General features: G+C 40.0%; 2 protein-coding genes across 4 annotated transcripts; one reads left to right on the top strand and one right to left on the bottom strand.

Annotated features, from left to right (window-relative positions):
• Positions 1 to 1,859: 1,859 nt before the first annotated feature.
• On the bottom strand, positions 1,860 to 17,267 carry LOC105018877. Of its 3 annotated transcripts, none has more exons than XM_010884662.5 (6): positions 17,137 to 17,267; positions 16,460 to 16,558; positions 13,049 to 13,129; positions 12,647 to 12,705; positions 11,573 to 11,686; positions 1,860 to 2,019 (listed from the first exon to the last, which is right to left on the bottom strand). In XM_010884662.5, the coding sequence occupies exons 1-5, from the start codon at positions 17,195 to 17,197 to the stop codon at positions 11,612 to 11,614; spliced, it is 375 nt and encodes a 124-aa protein (XP_010882964.1). In that variant the 5' UTR covers positions 17,198 to 17,267; the 3' UTR covers positions 1,860 to 2,019; positions 11,573 to 11,611. The 3 variants fall into 3 exon arrangements, with proteins under 3 accessions (XP_010882964.1, XP_010882963.1, XP_010882965.1); XM_010884661.5 differs by lacking the exon at positions 1,860 to 2,019 and adding an exon at positions 11,030 to 11,215; XM_010884663.3 differs by lacking the exon at positions 1,860 to 2,019 and adding an exon at positions 11,030 to 11,215 and having other exon boundaries at positions 16,469 to 16,558.
• Positions 2,171 to 4,632, top strand: LOC105018896 (protein JTB-like). The gene is made up of 5 exons (XM_010884692.3): positions 2,171 to 2,279; positions 2,907 to 2,947; positions 3,935 to 4,020; positions 4,112 to 4,191; positions 4,294 to 4,632. The coding sequence occupies exons 1-5, from the start codon at positions 2,218 to 2,220 to the stop codon at positions 4,454 to 4,456; spliced, it is 432 nt and encodes a 143-aa protein (XP_010882994.2). The 5' UTR covers positions 2,171 to 2,217; the 3' UTR covers positions 4,457 to 4,632.
• Positions 17,268 to 27,720: the final 10,453 nt, after the last annotated feature.

Here is a 27,720-nt window from a genome sequence, read left to right as displayed (position 1 = left end):
GCTCTGATAGTGGCCTTCAGCTCTTCTGCATTGTTTGGTCTGGCGTATCGCATCTTCCTCTTCGCAATACCCCATAGATTTTCTATAGGGTTAAGGTCAGGCGAGTTTGCTGGCCAATTAAGAACAGGGATACCATGGTTCTTAAACCAGGTACGGGTAGCTTTGGCACTGTGTGCAGGTGCCAAGTCCTGTTGGAAAATGAAATCTGCATCTCCATAAAGTTGGTCAGCAGCAGGAAGCATGAAGTGCTCTAAAACTTCCTGGTAGACGGCTGCGTTGACCTTGGACCTCAGAAAACACAGTGGACCAACACCAGCAGATGACATGGCACCCCAAACCATCACTGACTGTGGAAACTTTACACTGGACTTCAAGCAACGTGGATTATGTGCCTCTCCTCTTCCAGACTCTGTCACCTTGATTTTCAAAAGAAATGCAAAATGTACTTTCATCAGAGAACATAACTCAGCAGCAGTCCAGTCCTTTTTGTCTTTAGCCCAGGCGAGACGCTTCTGATGCTGTGTCTTGTTCAAGAGTGGCTTGACACAAAGAATGCGACAGCTGAAACCCGTGTCTTGCATACGTCTGTGCGTGGTGGTTCTTGAAGCACTGACTCCAGCTGCAGTCCACTCTTTGTGAATCTCCCCCACATTTTTGAATGGGTTTTGTTTCACAATCCTCTCCAGGGTGCGGTTATTCCTATTGCTTGTACACTTTTTTCTACCACATCTTTTCCTTCCCTTCGCCTCTCTATTAATGTGCTTGGACACAGCTCTGTGAACAGCCAGCCTCTTTAGCTATGACCTTTTGTGTCTTGACCTCCTTGTGCAAGGTATCAATGGTCGTCTTTCGGACAGCTGTCAAGTCAGCAGTCTTCCCCATGATTGTGTTGCCTACAGACCTAGACTGAGAGACCATTTAAAGGCCTTTGCAGGTGTTTTGGGTTAATTAGCTGATTAGAGTGTGGTACCAGGTGTCTTCAATTTTGAACCTTTTCACAATATTCAAATTTTCTGAGATACTGAATTTGGGGTTTTCGTTAGTTGTCAGTTATAATCATCAAAATTAAAAGAAATAAACACTTGAAATATATCAGTCTGTGTGGAATGAATGTATAAATTATACAAGTTTCACTTTTTGAATGGAATTACTGAAATAAATAAACTTTTTGATATTCTAATTTTATGACCACCACCTGTATATGTTGAAATTATACTGTGGATGTTAAGACTGCAGAATTATATTGGAGACATGGTTGTAATGTACAGCTTTACTTGTTGTGTCTATGAAATGGGATATCTGCTTTTTCACTGAATGAAATGAATTATCAGCCTACTGTAACACCCACAGATAACAATTAAGACGTTTTTGCCGGACTAAGAGCCGGCTAAGAGCGAAATGTCTCTTACTGAGTGATTCAATAATACCATTGTCATTCTAATTGCAGTTTCGTCCATTAATCGAACACTCGTATTGCAAAATATGAGTTTACCTAGATTTTACCGTAAGTAAAGCTAGATATTAGCTTTTTAGTTGTGGGACGTAAAGAAGACATACAGAATTGAATAAATCTCAACACGTTTTCAGTCAACAAAGGCATGTTAATAAACTATGGATTTGACCTACCATCCATAACCAACCACAATCACTGTTTGCATGCTTTAGCATCATACACAATGGGGGAATGTGAAGACCGAAATTACACTCTACTTCATAACACCAGTGTAATCTAGCCTCAATAATATTAGAATAGCAGGCTCTGTCTCGTGCGGTCCCACGTACGCTGCACTCTCAAACTCTATTCTGGTCGGATGGACTGATGGATAGACTAAATATTACACATTTTTAAAAATTCCTTTATTGTTGTTTGTGTTTGTTCGTGTTGTTTCTCCATTCCCCGCAATGGAATAACGTTTCTTTGGTCCAAATTTCATCCCGTCCCAGTTGATGGCGACAGTATATGGTGAAGATAAACCCTCTCCCCCGAAGAAACTTCCAGGATTCAAGATGGCAAAACGTCTGCAGAAATTACACATTAATGGTATAGGTTGAAGTGTGCCATGATAATAAAAACGAACTTTATAGAGTTATATGCTCTTTTGCAGTAAATGTATTATTAATTTATGAATTTTGCCTAGCAACAGCAAGTTAGTAAACTTACGTTTTTGGGAATGTATTTACAGACTGTCTAGACAATCTGTCCATCTTACCAGCAAAATGAGTGATTCAAAAACATTTTCAATCTTCACATATCTCCTGTTACTACCCGCGTCACACAGGTGAGTGTAAACGGCAACCAGCCTGAACCAGAAATGCCACTTGAAAGCTGTTCAGCCATTGGCTGATAACATACTCAACTCATTCTCGTTCAAGCAATGATATGTTATATATATATATTTAAAACAGGTGTTCCTTGTTTAAAGTTAATTTGCAGATTTTCTTTTCTTTTTTTCTTAATGTGTTAGGGCTACTGTGACAAGATATAGTTGGTGTAGCCTACAGAAGACATATATTAATTAACATTAACATCATTATGTCTACACTGTAGTACTCCATTTTCAGGCAATAATTGCACAAATAAGCAAAGAGAAATGTCTGTCCATCATTACTTTAAGACTAATTCATAGAGTTGAGCACCTTCACTTACTCTGTAAACTGAATATTGAGCAAAAGGTCTCTGTTTGTGTATAAAATGATTTGTAGGATATGTGTTGTACAGGACAAAGAAATACAAGTAAATTTTTTTTTTGGTGACTCATTGTTGTTGCAAAGTTCACTGACTTGCACCTCAAGGCCAGATCCCTAGAATGAAAACAAGAACAAGCAATGTTCAGCTGAACTGTCATCAATATGTTGACACTTGAGGAGGAAAGTGCTTACCAATCCAATCTCAAATTTTTCTCCAGTTTCCATGTTGCTGGTATTTCAGAAAGGGAGTATTCCAAAGGTAAACCTATAGATGTATTACACCTTAATGCACATAGCTAAAACAGTTGCCCTGTTGTCTAAATATCAGACTACAACGTTAATTAAACATGTCACCTGACAAAACAGCTATTTTGTTCTACAAAAAACATTTAATACATGTATATTTTAACATACTTAACAAATTGAAGTAGTCTTTGACAACTGTGTAACATTTTTGATTCTAACCCAGAAAATACAGTATGTGAGTGACAGTATTCAGGGGGTGTATTCAAAATACATCTTAAGGCTAAAAGTTGCTAATTTTAGGACCCCTAAATCGTTGGTCTAAGAGTATTTCACAAAGTGTTTTAGTGCTAAATCTAGCTCCTAAATCTGTGAAAGGTTAGGGGTGGTCAAGAGGCCTCATAAGTCACTAAGACCAAATCACAAACAATCCTAAAAATGGCTGCTGCTAGCTAACCCTAATGGCTGCTGCCAGCTAACCCTAATGGCTGCTGCCAGCTAACCCTAATGGCTGCTGCTAGCTAACCCTAATGGCTGCTGCCAGCAATCCGCCTCAGTCAGGTCAACATTTTAGAAACATTTAATGTTGGCTGCTGTTCTTATAATATCCATTACAAACAATATCCACAGTTTGGGTTAAGCATATTGTGATATGCCTCAAACTCCTCTTTCAACTAGATTGTTCAACAAGTATGTCTGTCAAGCAGTAAATCAATAGATTTTCATTTATCACTAAACCATCAGTAGGTAGTACATCAGGTAGTACAGCCTGAATTGAAAGACCTCCATTTTCAAGTCACTAGGCCTGACATCTCGATTTTTCAGCCCATTTGATGAGTTTTAGGGGTAAAGTCCAATGCTGCGCCCGCACCAACTTTGGATTGGTAGGGTTAAATACAGTCTTTTATTATCTGAATGGGTCTAGTTGCCCTGTAGTGAGGCTGTGCTGCACCAAAAACGTAGTATTAACTATTGTCTTTTTGTGCTTGTTTCATGTTTGTAGAAATAAGCACAACAACGCATTATTGCTGGAAAAAGGAGGGGTTTTCGATTTTGTCAGAATATGCTCAGTGCAACCCATTTCAGATGGTGAGGGCAAAGATTCCTGTTTTCACAAGCACCATTATCCTGGTCAGTAAAAGAAAGCTATTAACTTTCATGTGCCATTGTCTACTTTTAGAAACTGTGGACACCATGCGATCAAACTGGATTCATAGAAAAGATCAACTGTGCAAAGTCCAACACAGTTGAATACAAGAAGTGACCTGCTCTCTTATTGTTGTGTTATTTGAATAGTTCCAAAATGGACATTGCTTTTAGCAGTTAAAGACTGACCATTTTTGTGTCATTGTCTTTTCTCAGCTGCCATTCCTTTTGGATGGAGGAGAGCCTCTTCTGGAGGTTTGAATGGGTCATGATGGGCCTGATGGTTGCCTTTGTGCTGGTGGTCGTAACACGTCAGAGAATCTTGGACCACCTAGCCTCTGAAAAGGTCCGCAGATCCAATCCATATAGCCGGGGCTAGGTGCTGTAGTGAAGCGTTCAACCATAGATCAAGAGTTCTTGAATGATAGCACCTGCACTTCACTAGATGTTTTTTTGGGATCTGCGTTCTGTTTTGATCCAATGTCTTGAGGACTTATTCATATGGGTAATTATGAGTATGGGTAATTATGGGTGTGGGCAATAATGGGTGTGGGTAGTAATGGGTATGGGTAATAATGGGTGTGGGTAGTAATGGGTATGGGTAATAATGGGTGTGGGTAATTATGAGTAATTATGGGTATGGGTAATTATGGGTGTGGGTAATAATGGGTGTGGGTAATTATGGTTGTGGGTTGTAATGGGTGTGGGTAATTATGAGTATGAGTAATAATGGGTATGGGTAATTAATTAATGGGTGTGGGTAATTATGAGTATGAGTAATAATGGGTATGGGTAATTTATTATGGTTGTGGATAGTAATGGGTATGGGTAATTATGAGTATGAGTAATAATGGGTATGGGTAATTAATTATGGGTGTGGGTAATTATGAGTATGAGTAATAATGGGTATGGGTAATTAATTATGGGTGTGGGTAATTATGGGTATGGGTAATTATGAGTATGAGTAATAATGGGTATGGGTAATTAATTATGGGTGTGGGTAATAATGTGTATGAGTATTAATGGGTATGGATAATAATATTACAACACAATATGTCCATGTAGCCCAATCCTTCATACATTCTCTGTCTACATGCTTCAACATTTGCATCAACATTACCAGCTACACTTAATGCACTACAGCATAGATTACAGGTGTTTGCCTGAAGTTTTTATGGGGTATGTAGCGATGATTAGTAAATCTCATTTGGGTGTCAAATTCAGATGTGTACAAACTATATTCATTTATCGTCTTTGTTGTTCTGTGATATGCATCATTGTGTGTGATTCTAAATGTGACATTGTCCTTCCAATTTCTCAGTATTACTGACCAATGGCTAATAATTACATTGGTGTGATAAGTATACAATAGATGTTTCAGTACAAATGTTTTCCCTTGTATTTATGATGGATACTGAATCTGTTGTATTTAGGTAGTCATTTAATATTACTTTGCCCAGTTCTGCTTAAAGTATGAAAATAGTAAGAAATTTTGGCTAGTAAGAAAAATATTATTTTAGGCAAGTCAATCTCATGCTGTATTTAAATATCCTATGTTCATAGTGAGTGATTTAATTGCAATTATCAAAATGAAATTTGTGAAAGGATAGGTGAATTATAAAAATAGTACTTGGATGTAAGTGAGCTCAGAAAATAGCGACGGAAAATATAAAAAATTCTAAATGATTCCAGACAAATTAATAGAAAAAGAAAAAGGGTTGCATCTTGACCCTCTTGGAGAGTCTCATAGGGGGCCATATCGTGGAAACATAATTGAATTACACAGAGACATTTACTGAATATGTTCTCAGGCCACTAGATGGCTCCATCAGAAAGCACTGTTACCATTACAATTCTGATTTGTAATCTACTAATCTTTTGCCACTATACAAGTCTAAGAACTGCATTACATGAAGTTAAGATTAAAACTGACTTCGGGTTTTATTTTAGATTTTAATTATTTATTCTACATAATATAGTTCCTTCAGGAGTAAATACTGCTGAAGGTTTGAACATGCAGTTGTAGAGTTGAATGAATTTAATCAAAGAGAATAATGTAACCCCGATGCTGACAACATTTCAGAAAAGTTGGAAATGAGGCAACAAAAGACTGGAAAAGTTGTATAATGCTAAACCTAAACATGGTGGAATATTACACAACTAATCAGGTCAATTGGCAACAGGTCAGTAACGTGATTGGGTATTAGAAGATAATTCCAGAGAGGATAGGTCTGTCAGAAGTGAGAATGGGTTTACCACTCCGTGAAAGACTGCGCAGGCAAATAGAATAACGTTTCTCAACGTAGAATTGCACAATAAAAAGCCATCATTGAAATATATAAGGCAATATAGCTAACAATCTAGTCTGAAAAAAAGAACAGACAACAACTTTGGAACGGACATTAAACATAAAATGGCAGACAAGATTGACAGACAAGATTGTTATCTATATTGCCTTATAGATTTGAATGTTGGCTTTTATCTTAAAAAAGAAAATCTGAGTTAATGATTTTAAGTCTCTCCCAACGTTCGAATCTGAGATCTTTTCTGAGAAGGTTTCATGAATCAGGACCATTGTCTGTGAACACTACGTCGCTGCATGCACGAATGCAAGTTAGAACTCTACCATGCAAAGAAGAAACCATATATACACTGCATGCACAATTATTATGAGTATTCAGATCATATTATTCTCCAAACCAATGCTCAATGGATTGAATAATTTTCAGGTGATATGTATTTGTGTAATGAGGGAGGGTGTGGCAACAGTGAAGAACACCTTATATCAAGGTGTGCATAATTATTAGGCAGCTTCATGACCTCAGGTAAAATGGGCAAAAAGAGATTTAACTGACACTGAAAAGTCATAAATTGTAAAATGCCTTTCAGACGGATGCAATACTCTTGAAATAGCTAAACTATTGAGGCATAACCACTGGACACTCAAACGTTTTGTTGCGAATAGTCAACTGTGCAAAAAATGTATGGAGAAGAAAAGATTGCATATTGTAGTCACGTGTGATGACATAAGAGTTCTAGAAGTCAAAGGGTGCTTCCAGACTCATGTATTTTACATTACTTACATAAGGTAGGCACGAGGCAGGCATGTACATGTAACAACTGAAAATGTCCTTATAAGACTTTGCAAAGCAATGTCACAATCCAGTACTAGCAGTGAAGGGTGCAAAGAGAGAAGTGCAACAAGGTCCCTGAGAGTTAGTATTAAGCAGTGGGCGGGTGGGTGTGGTTAGTGCCGGGTCGCAGATTTCAGCAGGGTTACAGTAGCTGAAAAGGAACTGTTCCTGAGCCTGCTGGTGCGGGAAAAAAGAGACCTGTACTGCCTGCCTGATGGTAGGGGTGGAAATAGTTTGCGGCATGGATGGGAAGGGTCCCTGATAAGGCCACGCACCATTATGCAGACACCGCTTTCGCTTAAGGTCTATGATGGCTGGGAGGTGGGCACCAGTTTTCTGGGTGTTTTTCACCACCTGTTGCAGGGCCTTCCGGTTGGCCATGGAACATCGGCCAAACTACACTGTGGCGCAATAAGTCAGATTGCTCTCGATTGTGCAGTGGTGAAAGTTCACAAGGATCTTGGGAGACAGGCGGACCTTCTTCAGCCTCCTCAAAAAGTATAGGCACTGCTGCGCCCTTTAGACCAGGGTTCAGGTTTTGAGGGTCCGGGAGAAGTCCTCGGAGATGTGGACACCCAGGAATTTAAAGCTGGGCACATGGTCCACTTCAGTGCCGTTGATGAGAACTGGGGCGTTACTGCAGCCTTTAGACTTCCTGTAATCCACAATGAGCTCCTTGGTTTTCTTTACATTGAGGGCCAGGTTGTTGTCAGTGCACCATACCGCCAGGCGCTTGACCTCCCCACTGTAGGCTGATACGTCATTTTCACTGATCAGGCTGATCTGTGAACTTGATGATGGTGTTGGAACTGTCTACAGGAATGCAGTCTTAGGTGAAGAGGGAATACAGGAGCAGGCTCACACCAAGCCTTGTGGAACACCAGTGTTCAGAATACAGGGTGGAGGAGGTGAAGTTGCCTAACCTAAGACTGGGGTCTGTTGGTTAGGAAGTCCAAAGCCCAGTTGCAGAGAAAAGATCTGATCCCCAGGTCATGGAGTTTGTTGACCAGCCTAGAGGGGATAATACTAATACCATACTAATACTGTGTTTGACCCCCTTTCGCCTTCAGAACAGCCTTAATTCTACGTGGCATTGATTCTACGTGACCATTGATGGTCAGAAACAATGCTCAGGTAGGCCGTGGCATTTAAACAATGCCCAATTGGCACTAAGGGCCCAAAGGGTGCCAAGAAAACATCCCCCACACCATTACACCACCACCACCAGCCTGCACAGTGGTAACAAGGCATGATGGATCCATGTTCTCATTCTGTTTACACCAAATTCTGACTCTACCATCTGAATGTCTCAACAGAAATCGAGACTCATCAGACCAGGCAACATTTTTCCAGTCTTCAACTGTCCAATTTTGGTGAGCTCATGCAAATTGTAGCCTCTTTTTCCTATTTGTAGTGGAGATGAGTGGTACTCGGTGGGGTCTTCTGCTGTTGTAGTCCATCCGCCTCAAGGTTGTGCGTGTTGTGGCTTCACAAATGCTTTGCTGCATACCTCGGTTGTAACGAGTGGTTATTTCAGTCAAAGTTGCTCTTCTATCAGCTTGAATCAGTTGGCCCATTCTCCTCTGACCTCTAGCATCAACAAGGCATTTTCGCCCACAGGACTGCCGCATACTGGATGTTTTTCCCTTTTCACACCATTCTTTGTGAACCCTAGAAATGGTTGTGCGTGAAAATCCCAGTAACTGAGCAGATTGTGAAATACTCAGACTGGCTCGTCGTGCCACGCTCAAAATTGCTTAAATCACCTTTCTTTCCCATTCTGACATTCAGTTTGGAGTTCAGGAGATTGTCTTGACCAGGACCACACCCCTAAATGCATTGAAGCAACTGCCATGTGATTGGTTGATTAGATGATTGCATTAATGAGAAATTGAACAGGTGTTCCTAATAATCCTTTAGGTGAGTGTATATTCACAACACATGTTTTCTCAAATGCTTACACACTGTTCTCAAAACTGTTAAAAACACATTCAAAACAGAATGATGGCAACTGGTGTGCATTTCTGCAGTAACCAGATTGAAATGTAAAGAACATTTTTGATATTTGTTAGAAAATTGTAATAATGTTAGAATATTTAATCAATCCAAACACAGTTGATTGCAGTTTCAACTGAAAAAAAAAGTGTTGAACACGGTACTCTTTGAGAGAAATGGTGAATGTGTGAAAGAACTCCGGTATCAATATATCCAGGTAAGATGTCTGTTCAATAACTAAACAGGGTATTTACACATTTACACATAATGTAAAGTACTGTAAAACTATGGATTTACTGTTTTTTTAGAGAGTAATGGAGATGTAAGCCAGTCAAACTGCACATAAATTAATCTTTGTGGATGAAGCTGGATTCAACCTTGCAAAAACATTTCAGGGGATAGAGAGCCACTGTGGATGTCCCAGGCCAGAGAGGAGCTAACATCACAATGTGTGTAGAACTGTCCCATGATGGTTTGCTATTACACAAACCACTCATTGCCCCCTACAATAAAGAGAGGCTATTGATTATATTATACTTGTTGATGTTTGTTTGTTTTTGTTGCAGCCCTGGAATTTGGTGTAAATTAGGTTTTTGTTTGAAATTATTATCTTTCAAAAGTATAATTTACTATATTGAAAGATGTAGAAAAAATAAAAGATATTCCTTCAAATTGCTACATTTCTGATTCTTTCTTGTTCCATATACTTTAGTTCAGTCAATAAAGTGAGGTGTTTTTCTTATTCTATGATCAAATACTGATTTATGTGAAAAATAATTAGAAAAACCTACAAGATAAAACTTTGTCATTTATGTAATAATCCCTGTTGTTAGTGTTTTTTAGGTCAGTGTGTTATAATTGACATTGTGTTTCTGAGTGAGAATTGTTGCCAGTGTTTTGGTGGTTTTAGTGAGTTTTGGGGGAGAGTAACTGTTTTGCAACAATGCATGTTGGTAATGCAAACTGTGTAAAGAGTTTTGTTAGTGCTTTCAGTATTGACCGATGCTTGTAACCAACCGAGAAAAACTGTTAGTTGCACTAGTTAGAGGCCTACCTTATTTGGCAGTAGTGCATAGACAAATTCTGATATCCTTTTAAGGTCATATTTTGGTGAGGACAATTTGCTCCGCCTATCACCCAGCTCTGTCTATGTGACATGTTCCTGTTGAATATATTCAAGTGTCTACATGCAGTATTATTGAAATATTATTTAAATTAAAATTAAATCCCAAATGTCAATGGGCCCTAATGATTAGTTGTTTTTAATGATACAAGGTGATTGGGAGATCTGTCAGTTCAACATGTTTGCGAAATGTGTATGGAATTTTATTTTGTTGTTTATCTATCTGAATGGAAGAGGGGACAGTGTGTGTGAGCCCTTTACAACAGGATAATCCAAGGCAAATTGGATTGAAATTGGGCTGGCTGCCTCAACAATCTTGAAGCACACTGATACATCTTAATAACTCTATGTAATTATAATTAAAGTCCCCTTAGGAGTGTACCTTTTAAGAGGTTTGATACCTATAATCTTTAAAGCTTCTTCACTGAAGCTTCTTCACTGAATTTTCTCTATATAAAATTGGAACTGTATTATTGATACGAGTTACCAGCTTCACATCTGTTGACAACCTTAGACCAAAAACTATTGCCCAGAGGAAAAAAAAGAAAAGAAAAGTTTTAACAGTATAAGAAACAAAAACTGGTTAATAAAATGCTTAAAACAAAATGCGTACTTAGTTTAGTTTGTATCAAAGGCTAAAGAAGACAGCATATGAGTATAATGACTTTTGTGAACTTGTCATGCATACAAACCAACAATCTAGTGGTCAATTGTTTTTACATTTATTTGTAAATTTACAAGTTTGTTTCACAAGTATGATCCAATATGATTCCTTTCAACTGTATCAGAAAATGTAATTGCTGAAATGTCTGATACTCTGTCCATTTCATCTGTAATGTCAAATTCCGTAGATTGTTTAACTCTCTTAGTTCGGGGATCTGAGTGTCTGTGAGAACAGAGAAACACATGTTAATAGAGTAACTAAACTAGAGATTTATGGTCTTCTCACAAAAGCAATAAAATGCTTTTTCACATGAAGCACTTACAGTTGAAACTGTTAATCTTCAAGATCTTTCAATTGTAAACGAGGTGAGAAATTATGGCAAATGAAGTGCCCCTCACTTTTTGCCTATTTGAAGCATCCACATAAGAATTTTGAGAGGGTTATGATTTAGAGCCTTATGGATTTTGAGCCTCATAATTAGTCCTCTCTGCTTCTCCATTATTATTATTTCATGGATGTAAAGGAGAAAAAGAGAAAAAGAAAGAAAAAGTTAAAACTATAGTGAGCAAACTGATCTACCTGTATTTGTTCTGCAGTGGTCTTATTCAGTGGTCTCGTTTACAATAACTGATAGAGTTGGTTGGCAGCCAATCCAAGGAGAAGCACTGAGAATGAGGAGCCAATCCCAAAAGCCTGATAAGGGTTATTAGAAATTCATTAGAATATGGTTAACTGCAAAAAAGTACCAAAAGTAAAATATCAGTCAACTTTTTGTTTCATTCATTCATGCATGACAAAATCAAAACAACTGACCACACAGGGATATACACCGATCAGCCATTACATTATGACCACTGACAGGTGAAGTGAATAACACTGATAATCTCGTTATCATGGCACCTGTCAGTGGGTGGAATATATTAGGCAGCAGGTTGATGTGATAGAAGCAGGAAAAACGGACAACCTTAAGGATCTGAGCGACTTTGACAAGGGCCAAATTGTGATGGCTAGACAACTGGGTCAGAGAATCTCCAAAACTGCAGCCCTTGTTGTGGGGTGTTCCCGGTCTGCAGATACCACAGCACACCTTCAGAGGTCTAGTGGAGTCCATGCCTCGATGGGTCAAGGCTGTTTTAGTGGCAAAAAGGGGACCTACACAATATTAAGCAGGTGGTCATAATGTTATGGCTGATCAGTGTATTCCCCGTAAGGCATTTTATTTGATATGGTATATGGTATATATATGGTATATTGGCCATATACATATTCCCCTTGTGCATTATTGCTATATAATATAAAAATACTAAATTGGCTTTCAGTCTGTAGGCATTACCCCTTAATTAATTATGGAGTCTGGGAATTTAGCAAAACGTCATGTTTTGAACCTCCCATTTTGGGCTGGAATTTTTGGCTAAGATGTGCATACTGTAATCTGTAAGTAGAATCGCTGTTATAAATCAGTAGGCCATTAATTCGAAAGTGAGTGGTTCTGATTACATTGGGAACATATCGGCATGTACTGTATACTGGTTGGGGACCCGTTTCGGCTTGACAGTCTCACTTTATTACAGTGGCCAATTATTGTGGGATATATCTTTTAGACAAAACATTGAGTTTCAACTATAAGATTGAATAATGGCAAGAGTACTGTACCTTATTTTCGATTCCAAGAACTGCATATTTGTTATAGTCAATCTCGTTGCTGGAATTATCTGACAAGTTGAAAGATATCAAGGATGTTAGTAAGAAGAACCCAAATCTGATACCACACCAACACTTTGAACTAGCATATCTGGTACCACACCAACACTTTGAACTAGCATATCTGATACCACACCAACACTTTAAACTAGCATATCTGATACCACACCAACACTTTGAACTAGCATATCTGATACCACACCAACACTTTGAACTAGCATATCTGGTACCACACCAACACCTTGAACTAGCATATCTGGTACCACACCAACACCTTGAACTAGCATATCTGATACCACACCAACACCTTGAACTAGCGTATCTGGTTAACTATCTTACTGTCAAATATCTTACCGTAATCGTAGGTGGCTAAATAGTCATAGTCTGGCGTGGGAGAACTATCTTCATATTCATCCTTGTGGTCCACTTCGTTGGCTGTGGAGAAAGGCAAGAGAGAAGCACGCCGCCATCAAACACCTGGTCAGCTCTGAAACAAAGTTTCAATGTATCACACCTCACATCCCGCTGTGCTTTCACCAAACTATCATCCATGTCATTGTGCTCCTCAGCGTCTCCTATTACAAACATATCAGATAAACCTAACATGTGGATTGGGCTCTGCATGAATGAACACAAACAAAAGCCCTTGTCCCCTCTGAAGGTGGGTTTGGGAGGCCCACCTTGCTTGCTTTCCTCAGGGGACCAGTAAACACTCAGACGCTGCGTGTTGTTATCTGGCCCAGGAGCACATCAAGACATCTACTGTGAGTTATGTGACAGACACATCACAGAAGAGAACAACGAGTTGTGTCTCCCAGGGGCATACATTCAGGAGCTGGCAGCAGGACGACGGAGAAATAATCTGGACCGCCGTCCATCAGACAACAGGTAGAGGGGGTACTCCGCGGGGCAGAGTACAGTGAAACAAGTCGTGTCCGTTTTCCTTGTTGGATTCTTATTAGCTTGTCAAGTGGACCGATGTCTTGTGAAATCTTTGGTTAAGCAATGTCTGCAATGCGGTGTGAGATTTAACCTCAGGACCTGTTGTATTTACAGTAGACAGTGATTTGCTGTACTGTGGTTTAGGGTCACGTCTTAAAAATTGTTTTGTAATGTCTTCGCACCACAACTCTCAGCCAAAAAACATTCTAACAGCTGCCAGTGGTAAAGCAAATAGTTCCGTCCCTTCTCTGTTCTTGTGCTGGTTTGTGAAGCAACTCTTCCTACATTCCTCTGCAATTATTGTGAAAGGATTTGATCTATACAGTCCCGTAGTCATGCTCCCTTAAGGTGTGGGGGAATTCCTGATCTTTATAACACATTAAGGTCTCAATCACAATGTTAGGAAGGATATTGTGTGAAATATAATTCATATAAACTGAAATTACTGTTAATGTGAGTAAAAATAACAGAACCGGGTCTTTCCTGGAACTCCCCTCCAAAATACAAAAGGAAGTTCCAGCACCTTACTGTAGAATATGTTCTTTTCAAAGGGTATAATTCTGCTAATGAGTTTCTAACCCAATTACTGGGTTTCTACAATAAGTCTAAAAAGTGTTTAGTTGTGGTGGAACCAAGCAATTATGGATGCATTCACTATTTAACACATTTACAGAATGTAACAAGACCTGTCTCACTGCTTTGTCATTTTGGGGTACCTGAGTATCAGGTTCAGTGGGTTAACTCGAAAACAAGCTGGAACAGGACATACAAAACCACACCGTCTGATTAAACCCTGGCAGCGACACTAGGTAGTGTTTACATTTATATGGAATAAATCAAGCTTGTTCAGCTAATATGTCCACCTACACCATCATAGAGTCAACCCAAGGTTCTTCAAGAACCCCCCAAAAACCACCAAAGCGCCCTCAGGCAAATAGGACAGACGACGGTCATGCACAGACATTTCGAGGGGTATGATCGAAATTACAAAAAAGGGCTCCCCCGGCCAAATGCCGGCAGCGGAAACGATGGTGTGTGCGCCCATCCACTATGCCTGTCTGAGTGAATGATGCGTGCTTGCAGGTGGAACGCCTCCATGGTCTCCCTGTGCACGCGCATGGGACAGAGAGGAGCATGTCTCTTCCTGCTTCGGGTGTGGCAGCACGGGAGCCAAGATTCAGGATACACCAACTTCAAGAAGTGAGTGATGTTCGCTGGAACACTGAGGGCTTCTCTTTCAATATAATTCAGGGAAGTGCAACTGCTCTGAAACTGCACTGAATCAGATGACTTCTATTAAAGACGCAGTCTGGGACTTTTTGCAGTAAATCTATTGTTTATTTGTGAGTAAGAAAAACCCTTATCATACCTAACTTAAAGATTGAAATTCCAAGTAGGAAAGCAAGCGGTTTTAATGACTTACAGCACACGTGCTGTCAGATTTCTGCTACAAAACTCAGTTAGGGACTTTAAGTTGGTGCTAAAGGCCAATAAAACTAAGCACATGCTATTTTCTATATCACAGAACTTAGCTTTGGATGATCCTAAAATCATTACTGTAAATGGTTCTTTTATAGAACTTGTTGCTTCTTACAAATACCTTGGGATTTGGTTAGATGAAAATCTGTCTTTTAGAACACAAGTTAATGAGTTGGTGGAACAGCTAAAGATTATAATTCGGCCTTATTCAGCCTCATCAATGGTGGAAATATTCTCACTCATCATCACTATCAGTTATATGCTTCAGTTGGCTGGGAGTCGCTGACATCTAGAAGGGTCAGACATTGATTGATGTTTTTATATAAAGCAGTCATGGAAAAACCTCTTGACATTCTAAGAAAATTAGTTGGAAGGACCGAAGTTAACAAACACTCTCAAGACTGGATAGTGCTGGAGAAGTTTTTCCAGAGCTTATTTTCACAACTAATTTAGTCCCTGGTGGGTTGAGTTCCAGATCTCAGTTATGTGATGTAACTGAAAAAAATGCGCTACTGCGCCATCGCCAGTGTGACATCCCTCTAAATAGAGCATTAGCCCTGTTCTGGTATCCCCAACTGTCATACTTCTCTTCAATGCACCTACCGCAATACATTTTCAGAGCTGCTTTGATAACATTTCCAGAGTGAGGGTCAACCCCAGGACAGGCAGGCAGGCACTTGAAGAAGCGCAGATGTTCAATAGCCTCAGCATGACAACTTTGATAGGTGAGGTCATTGGCTTAGCATGTTTCATCTTGAGATCGTGTAAAGAGTGCCTTTTACTCGCTAGACTGAAAAACTTTTGTACTCTAGTATTCTTTTTATAATGGAAATATAGTTAATTATGGAGTCTGGGAGTCTGGGAATTTATCAAAAAGTCATGTTTTGAACCTCCCATTTTGGGCTGGATTTTTTGGCTAACATGTGCATACTGTAATCTGTAAGTAGAATCGCTGTTGTAAATCAGTAGGCCATTAATTCGAAAGTGAGTGGTTCTGATTACATTGGGAACATATCGGCATGTACTGTATACTGGTTGGGGACCCGTTTCGGCTTGACAGTCCCACTTAATAACAGTGACCAATTATTGTGGGATATATCTTTAAGACAAAACATTGAGTTTCAACTATAAGATTGAATAATGGCAAGAGTACTGTACCTTATTTTCTATTCCCAGATTATTATCTTTGAGACTTGTATATTTATTATTGTCAATCTCGCTGCTGAAATTATCTGACAAGTTGAGAGATATCAAGGATAAACTAGCATATCTGATACCACACCAACATTTTGAACTAGCACATCTGATACCACACCAACACTTCGAACTAGCATATCTGGTTACCTGTCTTACTGTGAAATCCGTAATCGAAGGTGGCTGTAAAGTCATAGTCTGGCGTGGGAGAAATATCTTCATATTCATCCTTGTGGTCCTCTTCGTTGGCTGTGGAGAAAGGCAAGAGAGAAGCACGCCACCATCAAACACCTGGTCAGCTCTGAAACAAAGTTTCAATATTTTGTAAACATTTTGTCTGAAAATAACTGAACATGAACATTAAGGATATATATTTTCCCCGGTCTAATGTGGACGCTAATTCGTTTTCAATAGCCTACAGGCGATAAGGTCTTAATTTATCCATTTATCTTGGTCAAGTCCACAAAGGAAACCCCTTATTTTCTCTCTAGAAGAACATCTCCATTGGAGAACTCATCAATACCCCACTGTAGGGTCAAATACTGCTTGGAGCTATTTTAAACTGCTCCATAATGCACCAGATATTGTTTCAGGAATGCCCAGGTCCTCCTACCCATTACCCCAGATGTTGCCCTGTCTAAAGTTAAAGCCACCATCACTTTGCTCTCCAGCTTCGGATGATGGCAAACACTCCTCTCTTAGTGCCTTGTTTACACACCCTTTCATGGTGGAAAGTAATGCCCTCTTTTGATCCAGCACTGAGAGATTACGCAGAGGTCAGCCAGGGCTCCTGCCAGCACATAGGTCTAAGATCAGCGGATACTCACCCCAGCACAAGGGCATCAGCAGAGCCCCGGTCACCCAAAGAGAGAGCAGTCGTCTGTACATACTGGACTGAAGACAGCAGCAGTATGGGGAAGGGAAATCTGAAAGCAGACATTGTGGTGTGTGTGTGTGTGTGTGTGAGCATGTTGGTGTGACTTGGAGGTAGGGCTAAAGGAAGAGCCAGAGGCATTGGCTGGAACTCTGTTTAGGATACTTTCTCTTTCTATCAATGTTTTTGTAACAGGAAACCCAAGCCTAATACAAGACTTGACACGTTATATATCAGCATTATGATCTTAACAGAAAACGGTTAATTTGTGCCATTATGTGATTCTTTTTTAACAGGACAGATACAAATGCTGCAAATTACTGTATTGCCTCATTAAAAAGTCTGTAGTTAATTATTAAATTGCTTAAATTCTTATACAGTTGATTTTAAGGAGTAATGAGCCTTTAGGAACGCTGCCTTTGTTTTGAAGACGGAAACCTCCATGTGAGAGCCTGACAGCCTTGCATGTATGCGCTCTTCTGAGTCCATCATATCTCTGGAGGAAAAGGTAAAGAAAAACATTCTGAAGGAGAGGGAATCAGGAAGTCGGAACACAGTCCACATTCCGACTCTCTCGATCCCCCCCGCGCCACGCCGCTCTTCCTGTCCAGGGAGTCAGAGTAAATGAGGGCAGATATATGGGACTTCACTATATCCCTACCGCCCCAGACCTAGCCTTAATCCCCCCACATCCTAACCAGCCCCATCTGGTTGCTGGGGGTGTGTGAGCAGGACTGTGGGAGTTTGGAGACAATCTCTGTGCCATGTTTACTGTGTCTGTGGGAACCCAATGAAATATCAGAAAATGCTTAAAAAAGCACTCCCAAGCCATAACCATACTTTTACAGTCATTTTTAAAGCCTTACCTTTAACTCCTAAACCCCAATCCAAACCTGATGTCACTATTAACCCTAACAACTGACCCTAATTATAACTGTAACCTTTGCCCTAAACCTAACCAGAAAGTAGCCTTTTTCATCCTCTTAAGTATAATTGTTCAACCCATCCTATGGTTGTTCAACACATCCTGCTCTGTTGCTCCATCTGTTTCTTCAACAAACTCTCTGTTACAAACCAGGTCAAACTTACACGCACAACCAATACAGAAGCCATGGAAACAGATCTGCCCACACCTAACCTCTCAGAGCTAAGGCCATTACACCCATTGCAAGTACAATAGCACCGGAAATCACATCACTCCATTCTACTGCCCTCTGTGCGCATTCATTTCTTGGGGAATGATATGTGTGGTGTATAATGTTGATTGTGATGTACAGTGCCGTGAAAACTAATTTCCCTCTGGGAACAATAAAGTCTAATCTATCTAACAGAACATGGAAATACACACACCTTAGTATCACTATACTTTTCAGGATCAACAATAGATTACCATGAATGTTCTAATTTTCCCTAACCCTAAACCCTAACTTTAACTTTAAACCTATTTCTGATCCTCACTGTTTTTCCCCATTGCTAACAAACATCGGTCAATACTGAAGTCACACTGTCAAAATACTTCACAGTCAGCAAAACAGAAGTATATGTGGACCAAACTGTGAATAATTTTTCATTGCCTTCAATGAACACATTCTCCAAAATCCATGAACTTCTCATTCATACCCCACCACCTGCAAAACAACATATACGTATCACGTGTTTTTTTCAAATGCTTACACGCTGCTCCCAAAACAGAATGATGGCACCTGTTGTGCATTCCTACAGTAACCAGATTGAAATCTATAGAAAATGTTAGCGGAATATTTATTAATTCCAAACACAGTTGATTGCAATACAGAGAGGCTCATTTCCTTTCTGGATGACCTGCATAATCAGCTTGTGCCAGCGGAGGTGAGAGGGGCAAGAAACCCCTCTACCTTTGTCGTTGCGTGGGATGATGTGGCCTTCCACCACTCTGCTGCCGACATGGCCTGGTTGTCCCAGGATGTCAGCATTATTCCTGCCTCCATACTCCCCCTTCCTTAACCCCATAGAGGAGTTTTTCTCTGCATTAAGGTGGAAGATTTTTTTTTTTTTACTGTTTATTTTTTTTTACAGTTTTTGCAGAATTTGGCTCATTGTCAATACTCTACACACAAGCCAAATAAAATTATCTGCAATCAAAATCTAACAATCCTTTTTCAAAATGTCCTATTTGCGACAGAATGATACACACATGCATCATTTGAATTACTCTTTCAAAGCAGCAACAACACACTGATATACTTTATAGAAAACACTGCTGTCTATAATTTTCTCATACAAGCTTCTAAGAAAGATCTACGCTCATTTCAGTGAACACTATAGAAAGGCTTCAAAAAATATGTACAGCTTATGTTACTGTACAGCTTAAGTCCTAGAAACAAAAATATTTACTGTAAAATTCCAGTGCAATGGTAAACAAAAAATTGTATTGTAAGATGATATTGTAAAGTATTGTAAAGTTTTTTTTCTAATATTTTGAGAAACTGGATTTTTGATTTCCATGAGCTGTAAGCCATAATCATCAAGATTGATACAAAAAAGGCTTGAAATGTTTCACTTGATGTGTAATGAATCTAAAACCATATTAAACATATTAGTGACAGATGAAGCTCTAGTTTATATTTCTCTGGTTTTGGTTGGTTGGGTGGCTGGTAAAAACGGTATATTAAATGTGATTTTGTTATCTACTATTGACGTATCTTTCTCAGAACATCGATAGGCGATAGGTCTACCTAAGTTTCAAGGTTTATTTGTCAAATGCACCGAACAATACAGCCAGGAAGAGTTGCACTTGAACAAATCAGACAGGAATTGTTTAGAATATTAGGCAAATATTTGTTAGACAGCTTTAACATGGTGCTGCTTTCAAGGTAGAACACATGGAATATAATTCCCACGGTATTTGAGGAGAAGAAGTGTGTTTGGAAACACTCCCGACTTTTATTTTGCTAGTTTTATCAACATGTAATGATAATAACAATAGATAATACGTGGTGGCCATTACTGATAGGCCCTACACACCCAGTACATACCTCCTGCTAGGAACTGTTCAAATGACAGTCATAGATTCTATCGATAGACCCACGGACCATAAGGGAGTTTGGAACAAAAATATTTAGTCTGACCAGAAAGATGGAAAGGCCAAACGAAATAGCAGGGACCATCCTCATGGCGGAGAGACTAGCAAAGTGGAGAGGATTGTAACCTGAATCCGCAACGTGTTAGCCTAAACACTGGCAGTAGTTTAAAAAACAGGCTTAAGATACCAGAATCACCTTTTAATCAACTTTTGGACATTTGGTCTATCCAAAGTCTCAAAGCATTCACTGCTGAGGGAGCAGCCTGATAAAGATGATAATCAAGGCTGTTACCTGGTAACTCTTTGGACATCTGCAACGCTGAATGGTTGTTGTGATGACACACGGTCATAGATTCAATTGGAAAGTGGAAAAGCGAGTGACATCCAAGAAAATGTCTTAACTTGTTTTTTTTTGTTTTTTTTATGACAAATGTTTGGCTGTGTTTCATTTTGAAGCCCAGGGTAAAAATGAATGCTATTGGTGTTAAAACAAATATCTTTTCTACAGGCACATGAAACTCTGGTCTGATGTCATCTAAAAGGTGTGTTGACATATGATATACTGTATCAAGAGTTTGACTTAACAGACATAACAGAGAGAAATAACAGAGAGAAATATGACCAGACATCAAATGCTTTCCTTGGCACAGCGGAAAACTACTCATCAAGCCATTTGCTCTCAGTCTTTCTCTTGTTATTACTCAGAAAACCGTGAAGATTTAGATTTTTCAGGTGACTATTAAAGCGTGAACAGTGAGAAATAATGGTAGCTTACGTCATAAAGCAATTTAAGGACATGATCTCTCCACTTTGTCTCAAATGAACAGCTATTGATACTGAGAACACATACAGTATGGATTCAATTTCTAATGGAATAGAGTCCATTTACCCCTTGGTGGGGTGTATGCCACAAAAAGTGCACTTGGAAAAATTTTGCTAATTATAAGTGTCATAGATGTTACATGAAATGGAATAGCATTTTGGGGAGACTGAAAATATTATCAAAAGTCCGCAAATTAGTCGCAGGCAAACACATGATGCCAATATGACTACACTACTAGAACACAGCAGTATTGTTCTGTCGTAAAGACTTCAGAAAGACATACATCCTGGTTATTCTTTATTCAACTTATCTTCATTTCAAACATTTGGCTGCATTAACCTAGACTCATCAATTCAACTGACATGATTACACAGCCTAGTGCTTGGAAAGCTTGGCTATGTAATCATTAGATTAGATTTGATTCAACTTTATTGTCATTGAACAGTACAAGACAGTACAACAAAATGCAGTTAGCATCTAACCAGAAGTGAAAATAGAAGAAGGCAGAACATTTACAAGTATTAAGTCAATCAATCAATCAAATTTATTTATAAAGCCCTTTTTACAACAGCAGTTGTCACAAAGTGCTTCACAGAGACACCCGGCCTTAAACCCCAAGGAGCAAACAACAGTAGTGTTGAATTTCAGTGGCTAGGAAAAACTCCCTAAGAAGGTCGAATTTAGGAAGAAACCTAGAGAGGACCCAGGCTCAGAGGGGTGACCAGTCCTCTTCTGGCTGTGCCGGGTGAGATATTAAGAGTCCAATTGGAATAATAAATACATTTCTCTGGGCTAAATCCAGAGTCTATTTGATTTAGACTAGGTCAGAAGTATGACCAGGTGGACAAGGACAGGGACAGCAATGGGCCCCCCGAACCAGGTAATCCGCAGGTATGGACCAGGACCTCATCTCCTCCTAAAATTTAAAACTGGAGGAGACTGAAAAAAAGTTAGTAGTGCATTCCTCATATCCCCCAGCACAAATATATAGCAGCGTAACACCTTGGAATTGAGATGGGGGGGTCCGGTGACACTGTGGCCCTACCCGAGGGAGTATATGTATATTACAAGTGGAATGTATAGATGTGCAATGAAGTCAAATGTAATACAAATGTCGATTTTAAATGTACAATTAAGGCAAATAGAGGAGGGCCGAAAATATTAGGTTATACTTAAACAGTGGCGTTAGGCCTGTGCGTCCGGGGCTATAGCCCTGGACCTTTTATGAATTGCCCCAGATCTCTATTTGACCAATAAAATAAATGATAAAAAAATAGACCCTGATCTATATATCTATAATTCCGATCGCGACAATGTAGACGTGTAGGCCGCTAGCATGTACATCAAAAGTTTCCTCATGTACATTCAAAACGCTACTTTCTGTCCTGTGGGGCGGGGGGGTTCTAAGCCCCTAGTGTATTGTGATCCTAGCAACAGGTTCTCTGGGAGGCAGGGGGGTATGGTTAGTGATGGGTCACAGAGTTCACAGAGTTCTCTGGGTCACAGAGTTAAACAGGGTTACAGTAGATGGGAAGTAACTGTTCCTGAGCCTGTTGGTGTGAGACCTGTACTGCCTGCCTGATGGCATGGATGCCTGCCTGATGGCAGTTTGTGGCATGGATGTGAAGTGTTCCTGATGATCCCATGCACCCTGCGCAGACACCGCGTGCGCTGGAGATCTACGATGGCTGGGTACCCATGATGTGCTGAGCGGTTTTCACCACCCTCTGCAGGGCCTTCTGGTTGGCTACGGAGCAATCGCTAAACCACACTGTGGCGCAGTATGTCAGAATGCTCTGGATTGTGCAGCGGTAAAAGTTCACAAGGATCTTGGAGGACAGGTGGGCTTTCTTCAGCCTCCTCAGAAAGTACAGGTACTGCTGTGCCTTTTTGACCAAGGTTCAGGGGTTGAGGGTCCAGGAGAGGTGCTCGGAGATGTCGACACCTAGGAATTTGAAGCTGGACGCACGCTCCACCTCAGTACCATCGATGAGAACTGCGGTGTGACTGCAGCCTTTAGACTTCCTGTAATCCATAATGAGCTCTGTGGTTTTCTTTGCATTGAGGGCCAGGTTGTTGTCAGTGCACCATGCCGCCAGGCGCTTGACCTCCTCCCTGTAGGCTGACTCGTCATTGTCACTGATCAGGCCTACCACCGTGGTGTCTTGTGCAAACCTGACGATGGTGTTGGTACTGTCTACAGGAACGCAGTTGTGGGTGAAGAGGGAATTCAGGAGCGGGCTCATCACCCAGCCTTGTGGAACACCAGTGTTCAGGATCAGGGTGGAGAAGGTGAAGTTGTCTAACCTGACAGACTGGAGTCTGTCGGTTAGGAAGTCCAAAGTCCAGTTGCAGAGAGAGGGGCTGATCCCCAGGTCATGGAGTTTGTTGACCAGCCAAGAGGGGATGACAATGTTGAATGCTGAGCTGAAGTCTATGAATAGCATTCTCACATAGGTGTTGGTTTTGTCCAGGTGGGTCAGGGCAGAGTGTAGAGCTGTGGAGATAGCATCCTTTATAGAACGGTCTGGTAGGCAAAATGCTAGGGATCCAGTTTTTGGGGGGGGGGCAGGACTTCCCAAGAGTAACCTACAATGTGCATTGAGGAGGTGTACATTTTCTGTTAAATGCTTGATGACAAGTGCATCATATGTGTGATTTGGTTTTGTTGTTTATTCATTTAGACCTCTGTTTAGTATGCTTTTACAGAAAATATTATTTTTACAATTGTGTAATTTTTTCAAAACTATGCAGGTCAAATCATTTACACCTAGGAATTAGCACAATTTCTTTTGAATGTGTAACTAAGATATGAAAAATTATTACTATACTGATAAAACTATGATTTTTCACGGGGCAGAAGGTAGCTTAGCCTTTAGAGTATCTGACCAGAATTCAAAGGTTGCTACTCTAGCTGGCTTTTTAAATTGCAATTAGTGTCTGTGTATAAATGGTGAAGGAGTTTGTTAAATCTCATGTGGATGCACTGAGCAGGCTAGATACTGAGCAATGGGGAGCAGAAAAGAACTGTCAACCTGCATAACAAGTTAATCGATCTTTATAAAGATGGAAAAGGAAATAAAAAGATATCTAAAGCCTTGCAAATGCCAGTCAGTACTGTTCAATCACGTATTAAAAAGTGGAAAATTCAGGGATCTCTTGATAATAAGTCAAGGTCAGGTAGACCAAGATTTCAGCCAGAACTGCCAGAAGAATTACAGGTTGCTCTGGAAAAGGACGGTGTGGTTATTTCAAGGAGCACAATACGATGATACTTGAACAAAAATTAGCTCCATTGTTGAGGTGCATGAAAGAAGCCTTTACTGGGCCAATGCCACAAAAAAGCCTGGTTACAATATGCCTGACAACACCTTGACACATCTCACAGCCTCTGGCACACTGTAACTTGGAGTGACGAGACCAAAATAGAGCTTCATGGTCACAACCACAAGCGCTATATTTGGTGAGGGGTCAACAAGGCCTATAGTGAACAGAATACCATCCCACCTGTGAAGCATGGTGGTGGCTCACTGATGTTTTGGGGTTCTGTGAGCTCTAAAGGCATGGGGAATCTTGTGAAAATTGATGGCTAGATGAATGCAGCAAGTTATCAGAAAATACTGGCAGACCATTTGCATTCTTCTGCTGCGCATGGGACACTCTTGGAATTTCCTGCACGACAATGACCCTAAGCACAAGGCCAAGTTGACCCTCTAGTGGTTACAGTAGAAAAAGGTGAACATTCTGGAGTGGCCATCACAGTCTACTGCCTTAACATCATCAAGCCACTCTGGGGAGATCTCAAATGTGCGGTTCATGCAAGACAACAAAAGACTTGACCTGGAGGCATTTTGCCAAGACAAATAGGCAGCTATACCACGTGCAAGAATCCGGTGCCTCATAGACAACTATTACAAAAGACTAAACGCTGTCATTAAAGCTAAAGGGGACAATACACAGTATTAAGAACAAAGGGTATGCAGATCTTTGAACAGGGGTCAGTAAAAAAAAATATTTGTTGCCTTGTTTTTTTTTTTATTGTTCCATTCTGTTATGACCTATAGTTGAATGTGAATCCAATAAGACATAAAAGATATGTGTTTTGTCTGCTCACTCATGTTTTCTTTACAAATGGTACATATATTATCAATTCTCAAAGAGTATGCAAACTTTTGAGCACAACTGTATTTCACGGGCTCCAAAGTAAGTGGACAAATTAACACAATCATAAATAACATTTTCATTTTTAATACTTTGCTGAGTATTCTTTGCAGACAATGACTGCTTGAAGTCTGGAATGCATGGGCATCACCACTCGCTGGGTTTCCTCTTTGTGATGCTTTGTCACGCCTTTACTGCAGCTGTCTTCAGTTGTTGTTTGTTCATGAGTCTTTCTGCCTTATGTTTTGTCTTCAGCAACTGAAAGGCATGCTCGATCAGGTTGAGATCAGGTAATTGACTCGTCCATTGCAGAACATTTGCCTTAAAAAACTCCTGGGTTGCTTTTGCAGTATGTTTTGTGTCATTGTCCATCTGTAAAGTCTAATCTGGCCTTTCTATTCATGAGGCTTATGAATGGTTTGCACCTTGTGGTGAACCCTATGTATTTTCTCTCCTGAAGTCTTCTCTTTAAGGTGGACTTGGATAATGATATGCCTACCCCTGGAGAGTGTTCTTCACTTGGCAAGATGTTGTAAAGGGGTTTTTCTTTACCATGGAAAGGATCCTACAATCATCCACCTCGGTTGTCTTCTGTGGATGTCCAGGCCTTTTTGTGTTGCAGAGCTCAGCAGTGTGTTCTTTTTTTCTCAGAATGTACCAAACTCTTGATTAGGCCACTTCTAATGTTCATGCTATCTCTCAGATGGATTTTATTTGCAGCCTAAGGATGGCCTGTCTCACTTGCATTGAGACGGGCCACCGCATGTTGTGAGTTCACAGCAATAGCTTCCAAATGCGAATGCCACACCTGGAATCAACTACATACCTTTCACCTGCTTAATTGATAAAGAAGTAACAGGCTACATATTAAAGAGCTGTAATTCCTAAACCCTTCTTCCGATATGGATGTTAATAGCCACAAATTAAAGCTGAGACTGCACTTTAAACCCATATTCACTATTTAACTGTTAATTGAATATATTGTGGTAAACAGCGAAAAGAACAAAACATGTGTCAGTATCCAATTATTTCCGGACCTAACTGTACATATTGTTAGGTATATAAGCCAGTATGCCAGTTTTGGGACATACTACCTTAACAAAAAATTGACTCTGAATGCAAGAAACTGAACTGGAGTTTGTTCTTGCTTGTGGAAGTGCCACTGACATCATTTATGTTCGCCAACAGATATTATGGTTTATTTCCATTTGTTTCCCCTGGCTCTTCCCTTTCTATTGATGCATACAACACATTTATGTCACAAATGGTTCGATATATACAGACTTCTGAGTGGCGTCTGTTGTTAGGGCACCGCCTCTCGCAAAAAGACCACAAAGGACGCATTCTGGTAATGCAGTTACTGTAATATGGACCAATTCAGCTGAACACAGTAAAGGTAAAAAAAGACTAGCACAAACGTAAAAGAGTGGGTTAAGTTGAGTTCATACTTCCACTTAAAAGTGTGTGCATGGTCACCTTTGTACATGTATCGGGTAAATGTGGTTGTTTTCCTGGGTTGTGTTACGAAGGGGGTTTGGCAGTTGGCGCACATTACTTATTTTATAGCTTAGCTGACAAGCCTCTTTACCAACCCTCAGCCAAAAACCAACATGGTTTTACTGTTGAAATTGAGATTTAGTCCAATGAGTCTTTGAAGTCATTGAGGTCACTGGGAAGGTTCAATCATTCAGGGGGTCAAAACAGTCATTCAGCGGCTAGTTGAGGAATATGAGTCATTGAAGGCAGATTAATCTCAGCCATGTTACCCACACAGTGTTAGCTTTATGGTGGGGAATCAATCATGTCCTGTGATATGAAATACTTTTTTGTCAAACTGATGGATTATCTGTATTGAATTGATAGCGGAAAGACATGAAATCAGAAAGAATGTCAATTGCAATGGTCCTGTGTGTATTCAAATGTGGATTTTCTGAAAACAATGAAGAGCATTGTGAGACAATATTTCTGGAAATGCTATCATTTGGAGACCGTCATAGGGTATTTCCATGTCCATGTCCTATGAAACAGTGTTAGGCTTTGGATGTCTGACTTGGCAAAGGGACAATAGTGCATTCATGTTTACTTTTCATAACTAATATCCCATCCCCACCCTCCACCCTACCAAAACAATACTGTACCTTGATCAAGAATATGCCCTAAATATATAAATCAAAGAGCGCTAACCTGCTAGTAAAAACATAAAAACAATCGCAAAACCACAATAACTTTTCTTCATTTTATTAAGATCCAGTTTGGATATGGAGTAACAATTGAAACATCCTTTTCAGACTTTACAAAGCAGTGTCAGGTCCCTGAGAGGCAGTAAGTGGTGGGCGGGAGGGTGTGGTTGGTGATGGGTCATTATTCAAATCACATTTTGCTTAGGGCCCCCAAAAGGCTAGAGCCGGCACTGTCCACAACATGTACAGTATTAGAATGAAATGTGGAAGCAGGCCCATTCAATTTTCATCCTCCGCAAATGAAATATTACA

The sequence above is a fragment of the Esox lucius genome, chromosome 20 (genome assembly GCF_011004845.1).
Source record: "Esox lucius isolate fEsoLuc1 chromosome 20, fEsoLuc1.pri, whole genome shotgun sequence".
NCBI lineage: Eukaryota > Metazoa > Chordata > Actinopteri > Esociformes > Esocidae > Esox > Esox lucius.
The sequence above is the reverse complement of the archived record's forward strand: the minus strand, read 5'-3'. Positions and strand labels throughout refer to the sequence as shown.

What these genes read in the sequence shown, in the direction of transcription:
- LOC105018896 (XM_010884692.3), top strand. Translation starts at nt 2,218, where the DNA reads ATGAGTGATTCAAAAACATTTTCAATCTTCACATATCTCCTGTTACTA. An exon ending in AGAAAGGGAGTATTCCAAAG is followed by an intron (nt 2,948 to 3,934) that starts GTAAACCTATAG and finishes TCATGTTTGTAG; the next exon opens with AAATAAGCACAACAACGCAT. An exon ending in AGTGCAACCCATTTCAGATG is followed by an intron (nt 4,021 to 4,111) that starts GTGAGGGCAAAG and finishes GTCTACTTTTAG; the next exon opens with AAACTGTGGACACCATGCGA.
- LOC105018877 (XM_010884662.5), bottom strand. Translation starts at nt 17,197, where the DNA reads ATGTACAGACGACTGCTCTCTCTTTGGGTGACCGGGGCTCTGCTGATG. An exon ending in TTTAGCCACCTACGATTACG is followed by an intron (nt 12,706 to 13,048) that starts GTAAGATATTTG and finishes TCAACTTGTCAG; the next exon opens with ATAATTCCAGCAACGAGATT. An exon ending in TTCTTGGAATCGAAAATAAG is followed by an intron (nt 11,687 to 12,646) that starts GTACAGTACTCT and finishes AACCCTTATCAG; the next exon opens with GCTTTTGGGATTGGCTCCTC.